Source organism: Dysidea avara, chromosome 4, assembly GCF_963678975.1.
Source record: "Dysidea avara chromosome 4, odDysAvar1.4, whole genome shotgun sequence".
NCBI classification, from domain to species: domain Eukaryota; kingdom Metazoa; phylum Porifera; class Demospongiae; order Dictyoceratida; family Dysideidae; genus Dysidea; species Dysidea avara.
The window spans coordinates 8,148,554-8,159,374 of NC_089275.1; the positions used below are offsets into that span (position 1 = coordinate 8,148,554).

At 38.4% G+C, this 10,821-nt stretch overlaps 1 protein-coding gene across 1 annotated transcript in view; it reads left to right on the forward strand.

The window, feature by feature from the left end:
• LOC136253511 (inositol 1,4,5-trisphosphate receptor type 2-like) overlaps positions 1-9,179 on the forward strand; it is a 36,392-nt gene extending 27,213 nt beyond the window's left edge. The window contains exons 32-45 of the mRNA XM_066046181.1: positions 6,505-6,607; positions 6,714-6,880; positions 6,932-7,054; positions 7,102-7,148; positions 7,195-7,281; positions 7,338-7,667; positions 7,722-7,791; positions 7,843-7,966; positions 8,016-8,212; positions 8,301-8,447; positions 8,506-8,583; positions 8,643-8,762; positions 8,810-8,944; positions 8,989-9,179. Of these exons, the coding sequence (XP_065902253.1) occupies positions 6,505-6,607; positions 6,714-6,880; positions 6,932-7,054; positions 7,102-7,148; positions 7,195-7,281; positions 7,338-7,667; positions 7,722-7,791; positions 7,843-7,966; positions 8,016-8,212; positions 8,301-8,447; positions 8,506-8,583; positions 8,643-8,762; positions 8,810-8,944; positions 8,989-9,066 (1,806 nt within the window). The 3' untranslated portion in view covers positions 9,067-9,179. The remainder of the gene's footprint in view (positions 1-6,504; positions 6,608-6,713; positions 6,881-6,931; positions 7,055-7,101; positions 7,149-7,194; positions 7,282-7,337; positions 7,668-7,721; positions 7,792-7,842; positions 7,967-8,015; positions 8,213-8,300; positions 8,448-8,505; positions 8,584-8,642; positions 8,763-8,809; positions 8,945-8,988) is intronic.
• Positions 9,180-10,821: the final 1,642 nt, after the last annotated feature.

Consider the following 10,821-nt stretch of genomic DNA (forward strand, 5'->3'; position numbering starts at 1 on the left):
ACTCTAAGTATAATTCCTGCTATAGACTGATAGGTCTAATCTGTTCCTTACTCCTATTGAATATCTTGATCCTTTGTTATAAGCATCACCTAAACCCCCACAACCAAAGCATAAATTTTTATGTAATCCCCTTGTTATGTCCCAGGATGGGAATAGATAGGGGGATAGGTGCATTATTGTTTAAGATTATAGTTTGTATTTGCTTAACAGAGTCATTCCAGGTGGCCGCTAGTCCTTGTGTAGCCAGACTGTAGTTTGGGTGGGATGATGAGGGAAAGGTATACAGCCAGGCTGTCATGCAAAGAAGGCGCAGTTTCCAGCTAGGAAATTTGTGTGATAATGTATAACTCTCAACCTGAATGTATATCCACTGCCATGTATCCATGCATCCTGATGGAGAGAACAAACACAACATACTTAAATGTGCCCTTAGGCTGAATTGCTGTGTAGTTATGGACCTATGCTTTCTATCAATATTTACCTATATAAAATATTATATACTGCTATTAATGCAGCTTAAATTGCTATTGAGTATTGTACTTTATATTAGGAGGTTTGGGTCTTTCAGGCCAAAAAAAATCACCAAAAACCAACTTCACAATACCATCCTGGTGCATTGGCAGTATTGGTTAGGTATAACCAAACCTAAAAGTGCCTTCAATACAACCCTAAATGCTTCCAATAGATTGTTACAATTATTAAAAAAAATTATTTAATAAAAGTTTCTACTGACTGCCTGCCTGCCTGCTTGATACCTTCAGGCAAGTGCAACTTGATAACAGCTAAAGCGATGGGCTTGAGTTTTTCACTGTTTGATGTCACTTTGTCCCGAGACGTACCTTTTGGCATACCACAGCATGTACAATGCACGCATCATGGACTTACCTTTGTCTTTCATTTCTTTTTGCTGACAACCCAAGGTGTCAATTTGTAGTAACACAATGCATGGCTTCCTTACATTTGTAAATAGAAATTGTTTGTACTTTCTGTGGTGACTGGATGATTGCAGAGGCACATCTGATGCTGTTCTTCATTTGTAATGCTGTGTAACGGGCTGAAAATAGGTGAAAGCAAAGCACAACAGCCACTTCAGTTTTGAGTCAGTAATTTATAGTTGGGGCATGCAAATCATCCATATTTTTCGTGGTGACTGGATTGATTGCAGAGGCAATTCTCCTACTGTTCTTCGTTTGTAGCATTGGGTAACAGGCTGAGCATAGCTGAAAGCGAAGCGTAGTAACCACTTCACTTTCAAGTCAGTAATTGATAGCTGGGGCACGCCTTCAGATGAAAACATTAACTCTGGTACCATCCTTTTCTTTGATGTGGTATGCACAAATTCACCAGTCATAATTATGTTACAACAAAGTAAACAAACAAAAAGTAGGAATTTTAAGTTCGATTGAGAATCATAGAAAAAAGAGTAGGGAAACAAGGGAGGTTGGCTACACCTGCAGATATACTAGTGAACATTTAATCTCTCTTATTGAAGTAGGGATTAAATGTTCACTAGTATATCTGCAGGTGTAGGCAACCTCCCTTGTTTCCATACTTTTTTCGTAATTGAACTTAAAGTTTCTAATTTTTCTGTATCATACAGTACGATAGTACTGTATAGTAGGAACCACAAAAGAGTAGGTGTGGCTCACGAAATAATATTACCCAAAAACCAGCCTCAATTTTCCCAGATGACGATGAGACAGTATTGGTTAGGTAAAACTAAGCCCAAACAAGCTGTCAGATCGACCAGAAAAACTTTCAATAAGTTGCTACGGATTTTTTTTTAAATTATTTAACAGAATTTTCTACTGACTGACTGAGTAAGTAAGTAAGTAACTGACTGATGCATTTGGCAGTAGCACATGATGGCTTCCCTTTGAAACGGAAATCGTCCGTATTTTTCATAGTGGCTACTCTGATTGCAGAGGTGCTTTTCGAGCAGTTCTTGATTCGTACTGCTGTGTAACGGGTTGAACATAGCCGACAACGAAGTGTAATGGATACTTCACTTTTCAGACGATAACTGATATAGCTGGGGCACGCGGCACCATTTCTTTCTTTCGGTATGCATGGATTGCAGAGGTGCTTTTCGAACAGATCTTGATCCGAAATGCTGTGTAACGGGTTGGAAATAGCTGACAACAAAGTGTAATGGATACTTCACTTTTCAGACGATAATTGGGGCACGCGGTGCCATTATGCGTGGGTTCACCAAGTCATAATAATTGTTTACAAAAAAAAAGTTAACAAACAAGTACACAGAAAAATTTGGAATTTTCAACTAAGGTAGGGACCATAGCACATCGATAAAAAGTACTGAAACAAGCTGGAGTAGTGCACAATATTAAATCACAGTAAAACAGTAAGAAGTGTTATATCCCTACTGTGCATTTCCATTATGGTATCTTGAGCACAGTAGGGATATAACACTTCTTATTGTTTTACTGTGATTTAATATCGTGCACTACTCCAACTTGTTTCAGTACTTTTTTTCAATGTGCTATGGTCCCTACTCTAGTTGAAAATTCCAAACTTTTCTGTGTACTTGTACTTGTATTATTGTGTCCACTATATTGAACTCTGGTAATGCATTTTTATTCTTTGACTCTGAAGGCACTGGTATCTTTCAAAATGATCAGCCACAGCCACTTGTTCTCCAAAGCTTGTCTTACATGGCATCACATAATCACTTTAGGACACATGGCCCAAGCGTAAAAGTATCAAACAGTGCAGTAGCACCGTTTAAGTAGGAATCCCCTTGAAAATTTTGCATGGCACCCAAACTTCTGCCTTCAAAAATCACATTTTACGTGATGAAAATCGCCTTTATGGAATAGTACTAGTCCATATAATACATAATATATAACAAAACACTTACAGGTGGCCGGATATAGAATTTTTTTTAAATTGTCGAAACTCAGATTTTATCTCATGACTGCCTTACTGCCTCACTGCCTGACCACAGTTGCAAGGCTAGAGGCCAAACAAAGCAGCGCACGGCCACCATTTTATGCCACAATAGCAAACTCACCAGTGGGATGTGCCTTTTGGGGTTCCGACAAGTGTAGGCTCTCTGCACCTTGTCTTTCTTTTATTTTCAATCAGGCTGCTTGTCTTCTTCATCCAACGAAACCATATCGAGGCATTAATTTTCCATATCAACACTTTCTTTCTGCAGTATATTTAGATGCTACAGAATTATTTCAGAGCTGGATTTCAGAAGCGCTTCAGTCCCGATGCTACTATAACAGGGCTATGCTGCAACACCATCATATCATATCTTGTTTCACTACTTTTTATTGCATAGATCCCTACATCATTTTTTTTTTAATTGACCATTTTTTAAAATACTAGTAAATATAACTTGGAGATAACAGTTGTATGTTACTGACAGTTGAAATACTTCCCAAATCTAACTGTGGTCTGCTCTTGGCAATTCCAGCCATGTCTTAATCTGCTAAATCCAGTGTTCTGATACAGCTCACCCCAGTATCATGTGAGAAGGATCACTTGATACAAACTGTGTACAGATCCATAAATATTCAAAACTTTACAGAGTTTATTTAGTGTCTCTTGAAAGTTTAAGCTTCATTGCTTAGGCATGAGATGGGTGTGAGAGGGTGAGATTGCATCTTAAATTCTGAGAATCCTACAGGAGACATGACCGTTGACAAGTACAAGGGAGCAATCACTTTTATACAGCAGTTCCTCAGAATACTGAGTATCCTCCATGTTTATATGCCGTAACTGTGTTACTGTAAATGTTTATCTTTCCCCTCACACGTACACACACACACCTCCTCCTCTCCACTACCATAAAGGTCATGTGGTATTCATACAGCTGTACGAAGATGCTCAACATATCAACTTGGCAGTTTTGCACTTGTGAACAGCTAGTCCCCCTTTGCTATGGAACCATCGGTGACACAATGGACATTTAATAGCTCCTTGTTGTTCTTCTACTGGTAGTGGTCTTTGTGCCAGACACTTGTGTCATTTCAGATTGCTAGGCCGGTTAAATGATCATTCACATATAGAACAATGCACTCTATTATCCATTGCTGAAGTTAGCACATGCTATGAAATATTACAGTTGATTAAATTATATTCATGACAGCTATGTACAGCAAGACCACCCTTACTCCTAAACCACCTTCCACAAGCAGTACACTGTAGTGCACCCTGTTGTTGGTGCTCTCTCTTCAGTACATTTATGTCTTGCTTTGTCTTGTTCCTACGAAAAGTCCTGCTACACACTGTACACTGCACTGATGGTAAAGCTGCTCTAGATGGATGCTGACTGTCGCACATCCTTTCATTATACAGATTGCCCCACTGACTTCTGTGAAGTGCTGAGGTACACCAAGTATCCAATAGTTCAGTCATCTTAAGGTCTGCCTTTACAACATCTCTCCATCTCTTTCATGGCAAACCAGGTGGTCACTTCTTGGGAAACCATCCAAGCAGTGTTCTCTTAGGGGTCCTGTGGTCTCCCATCCTTGCTAAATGTCCCAACCACTCCAATCAATGCCTAACCAGTTTCGCAGTGATGAATGGTCTCAGAATCACCCCACATCAGACGAATTGTCTCAGAAGTAATATGCTGCTTCCTCCTGCTTATCCCAAGTTCTAATACACCGATGGTGAAAATGGTTCAGATGAACAAGATGTCGCTTGTATGGTGTCCAACACTCCCTTCTGTACAATTGTACACTTAGTTTTTACTACACATGCCTGATACACAAGTCTTTTAGTTGTAACTGACAGCATTCTATCTTGAAAAATTGCATGGAGTAGTGCGCCAAATACTCTGGATGAGGAGCTATACGTTTTCTACCTCTGTGTCCAGCTTCCCATCAGATGTTATCTGGGAACCATATATGATTTACAAATTCAGGCACACACTCCACATTTCCTCCAGATGCTACTACTGGTTGTTTATCTTCCCCTGTTATACCATGCCCAGCTACCTAGAACTTGATAAAACTAATTGACAATCCAAGACCAGCTGCAGTAGAATGATATGCTCTAATGGCCTTCTTCAGCTGATGTGGCTAATAATGCCACATCATCAGCAAACTGACACTTGTCAGTATCAAATTCCTCTGCCCCACTGGTGGATCTGCAGAAAAGCTGTCGGTCTAACTTATACAACAATGTAGTGCCTACACCCTTTACATTCCTTATTCGTGAAAACCATCTTTCAGTAACAGCACAAGAATACAGATTAAAAAATGTTGGGGCAATGGTGCATCCCTACCTCAAGCCATTGTTCACATCAATTCCCTATCATCAATCTAATCTGAGCAGTCATGTTCTCATGAAACCACCTCATGATGTTAATCAGCACTTCCAGTACTCCAAGTTTCCCAAGCACCTTCCAAAGAGCCTTATGGGGCACTGAGTCATAAGCTTTCTTTAAATCCATGAATATTTTAAAAATTGCTTTGCCCGATTTTCAACAGCTTTCTCTGAAATTTGACTGATGGTGAATATCATATCATTACAGCCCCTACCCTTCCTGAAACCACACTGTGATTCAGGGAGCAAATTCTCAGCAAGTTTTGCAACCAGTTCTGTACAACTCTAGCTACTACTTTGCCAACCACCTCCAAAAAAGAAATCCCTCTCCAGTTATCACAGCACTTCAGATTTCCCTTCTTGGGAATGGGGGTCAAGATGGCAAACCCATTCTTGTGGGACCCACTCTTCCTTCCACACAACTCTCAGTAAGTTGGTTAACAAACCACAAAACTCACCATTATTAATTCCCACCTTAAATCATCTCAGGTAAGATTCCTACGCTACCCAGAGCTTTCCCATTCTTCACTTTAGCAAGAGCAGCAGCAACACCCTTGTTAGATGGAATTGCAGCAGTCTTCTCAAACACTGGCCTCTGCTCCACAAATTCCAACTCACAAGGATCAAAATCGCTACAAATGTTAAGTACTGATGTGAAGTGTCTTCTCCAACAAGCCTGCTGAGAGACCCAAATTACTACACGGATTTTCATTCTCATCATCAATGCATGGTCACTACTCTAGATGGCCCTTCTTCCATATTGTAGGTCTCTAATACCTCTCCATGCTTCTACTCCACCAAAACTCCCTCGTTTAATCTCACTTGCTTTAGCTACAAACCTATCATTCTTTGCCTTCCTAACTGCTCTTCTTGCATTGCTTGTTTAAATTTTACATGATCTTGTACAGTTCATTTCTATGTTGGAGGAATGGGTTTAAAGCAGCAAAAGGCTCTCTAAACCAATCTGGCTGGTGTTACTTCTCATAACCTAACACACTACCAGCAGATTCAATCAAGGCAGTGCGAAATGCAGACACACACACTGTGCTAGCTATGCACTGTACGTGTAGGTTGTTCGGTTGGTGATTGTACTTGTATATTCCCCCAGGCCTAGTAATAGTAATAATCATGATTTAACAAGAACTTATGAACTGGTGATTGCCTAGAACATTGTTTAACTCTTTGTGATATGTGATTATTTAGAAAGATATGGAAAAGGATGACGATGCAGAAAGAGCAGCTTTTAGGACCTACCATGCATTAGTACACATGGCAGACTTTGAGGGAATTTCACTGAGCGATGTGGGTAAGTATATTGATATGTGCATGGAAATGTTGATATTACTCATAGTGTAGTAGTCATTTTATGACTTGAGGTTTGGTACCCTTGACATGACTCTAATTTTACTCAGAATCAGCCTGTGTTGAGCCAAAGGATCCTGAGCAATCTAAACACCATTCTGATCTTATGGAGGCTTGGAATCACTGCAAAAAGTGGTCCAAAAGTATAGAGGTGTTCTATCACTATAAAGAGGACCAGAAAGTGTTGGCCAAAGTTCATTTTAGATCTTATCCTGCTGTAAGTGTACACAGTAATGTGAAGATGTGTTTAATAAATGGTGACCATTAGGATGAACTTCCAGAAGAAATAATTGAAAAGGTAAAATATCAGGTAAATCGTGAATCCCCTGAGGACAAAACTCGAGATTTTCTAGAATGGATGATGTCTGTAAAGAAAGAAATCCACCATTTGGTATTTTAAATACTATCGTTGACATTGTATGTAATATTTTATTTCAGACTGTTCTACGTGGAAAATGGTACACTAACATGTTTGTATACAACCTGTAAGTTATCCAGATATATCCATCAATGCAATAAATTTTATAACAGAAAAATGAGAAATTACTTACTCATACTTTGGACACTGGTGATGAACATAATGTTGGTGATTGCTTGGAGTGATGTTAACCTCAAATTGTAAGTGGTTTAATCCTTGACACAATTTAAATTTACTATGTGTGTTGTCTATCCAGTGGGTATACTTACAACGCTCCAGATGAAGGAACAGAATTATCAGCTGATGAAATGGCACTGCATACCTATTGTTTGGAAACTTCCTGTTACAACAACAACATATTAAGCGCTAATTTTTCAGCTAATGATTGTACTCGTGATCTATGTGCAATAGAAAAGTCTCTCACTCCATCTATACCTGAGGATGATGGTAGAAGTCATTGGTTTTTTGGCTATGCTCTTTATATTGGAGGTGGCATTCACCTTCTGATGAGTATTGCAATGGTCATGTCTTACTTCCTTATCAACTCATCAAATTTTGTCCTGCCAGATTTTTTCCATAGATACGTGTATGTAATCTGTGTACAGTAAAGTACAATAGTTACTGATATCTGTTTGTGTAGGCTTCGGAAAGGAAGAAATCCATCTTATTCAGATGAACCATTACTGGGATTGAGATCATTTTATCACATAGTAAGACAATGTGTATGGATGAGTTATGTTGTGTATATTTATGTGGTGTAGATGTTTGTGGCATGTTCAGCACTGTCATTACCATTTTATGGATACTTCTATTGTGCTTGTCTACTACACATTGTGATTGATAATGACATTCTCCAACGAGTGTTGAGATCCATTATTAAGAATGGTAAATTTGTTACAAGCTTTTTGGTATTTATATCAATCACAAATTGCAGGCACTTCATTGCTCTGGGTTGGTGCACTTGGTCTGGTAGTGATGTATATTTACAGTGTGGCTACATTCGCATTTTTGGCCAATGAATTTCATGAACCAGATCCCGAAGAAGATGGCGATAATGTTAGATTTTGTCGATCTCTCATTCAATGTTTTATCAGTGTGTTGGAATATGGTTTACTGGACACCTTGGGACTGGTAAGTCAACCTAGAAGAGTAATTGTTAAATAATTATCTACACAAACTTTTATCATGCCTAACTTTTTAATATGGCGTATTTATATAGACTGCTGATTTGCCAATGACATTTAAAGATGCTGCCCTCAGAACTGTCTTCTTTGATCTAACCTTCTTCATCATTGTGACCACTATTGGTCTGAACATTGTGTTTGGTATCATTGTGGATACATTCTCTGAACTGAGAGATGAAAGGGTAAATATGAGGGTTATAGTTACAAATCAGTGAGTTACAGTGTATTATTGTTATGCAGTGGCGCATAGAAGAAGATAAGAAGGGAAGCTGCTTCATTTGTAGCATTGCTAGCTATGATTTTGAAAGAAGATCACAGGTACAGTATGTAATCTATAGTGTCCATTGTAGATGAGTATAAGGTTTGTTGTACTGTAGGGATTTGACCATCACGTCAAACATGAGCACTGCATGTGGCACTACATTTACTTTTACTTGCACCTGGAGAGGATTGATGTTAGTGACCACAATGCTATAGAGAGCTTTGTACATCAACAGGTAATCCATCATATGAAGTTTGTGTCAGTTGCTAGTATTTATTGTAGATCAGGGAAGGCAAGACTGACTTTTTCCCATTGTTCCAAGCAAAAAGTTTAAGAGATACTCCTAATGAAACCTTAACACAACTTGCCGAGTTAAAGGAAATGGTAGCTGAAATCATGGAGCGCTTCAATCATGAGGTACGGTAACATTTTACTGTTTTGACTATGCAATATTTAAACAGGAAAGGGTTGCAGCCTTGCGTAGAAAACACGAGGAGCAAGCACAGTGGGAAAAAGAGCACATTGCTGAAGATCAATGAAGTTTATAATGACCTCTAGTTTTTTCGTTTCAGAATTTTTTCTTGCACCACATTTTGTTTGATCAAACATCTTCACAACCACATGCACAATGTTTCTTTATTATATGAACTACACTGACTTGTTTTCAATTAACTGTACTTTGCGTAAAATCTTAGGATCGGGACTTGGCAGGCTTTTGCCTTTCATACATTTAAAAAATGCATGGGGCGTGGCTACTAATTTCCATGTGGTTTATCTTTTAACGTGACCTACACTGATGAGGTTAAATAAGGGTACAAGATGGGTGTGTCACCGTTGCACAACCATGCATAACGTTATACAACCAATCACCTTTGCATTTAATGAATTTTAAACAGTGTACCGCCTGCTTTCAAACTGCGTACAAATCATGTCTGCTTCGCGACAGCAAGTGCAGCAGCAGTCGCTGCGCATTGGAGATGTGATTTTCCTGTATTCAAAGGAAGGAAAAGATACGTGCTTTCAGAAACTTCCAGGTATGCAGAAAGTATGCATAGCTGGTACCCATATTAGCTAACTGTGATCGGCCATGTACACGTTACTATATATCTCACCGTAGCACCCACCACTTATCACTAACAGTCTTACCAGTGATAGGCATGAGGCTATTATGCTCCAAAAATTGAGCATTATGCTTTTGAGCAGTGCTCAAAAAATCACCTATTATGCTTTTGAGAATTGCCCATTATTCCCAAAATTATGCCACCATAATTGGCTATAATGCCAGTTTATTGCTGTATCAGACCATTTTCATTGATGTTTAAGCTTCAAATAGTCTTGAATTCTTTAGCTGGTTGCTGTATTAGAGTATTTCATTTCAATGTGACTGCTTTATTAAAGTAAATAATATTCAGTGACTGCTCTATTAGAGTTTTTGACTGCTCTATTAGAGTATCTCGATTTTTTAATGGAATTGTGCAATTTGCAGATCTTCCTACTGTTAAGGCCCCTATTTGGTGATTATTAGTTTCTCATCCAGTCTTTCTAATTACTGATTATGATGCGGGCGGGAGGGCATTACCATTAGCCTATTAGGCCATTATATTATTTATACACTAATGTACAGACCTTGTCCAAATTCTCCTTCTTTCCTCCCACAAATTAACTATGGTTTTTAGTTGCAATCGTGCTCTATCGAGCTAGCAGCTTGAAAAAACAGTCAAAAATAGAATCCACTGCAGTAATTTTCCAAGGAAACGACAATACTCCTGGCACACTGTAACGTTAATTAAAACGTCATCGTGTTATACAAATTATTACGGTTTGGTATCACGTGTTCTCCTGAGCATGCACAGAATAATAATAATGGCTTACCATGCGGTAACCTGAGACGGATGCGGGCGGTGGATGAGAAACTAATAAGGCTGTTGCTATTGTTCCCACCATTCATGTCGGGTCAACTATTTTGGTACTAGAGTAATTAATGACTGGAACAATCTTACAAGTGATATTGTAGGTAATTCTTCATTAAATAATTTTAAATCACCTATAGATAACTACTTTTATGACTTTAGATTTATGTTAATGTAATAATTATATTCATAGTTAATTTTTGTTTATTGCATCTAATTTATGTACGTGTATGTATGTAATTGAATGGGTGTACAGGCTTCTAAGCCTCAACCCAAATCACATCATAATCATAATCATATATAGACACTTAGTAAAGTGCTATATACATCATATGGACCAATGAATTTGCTTTAATAATGAAAAACATTTAAGCAACCAAATAT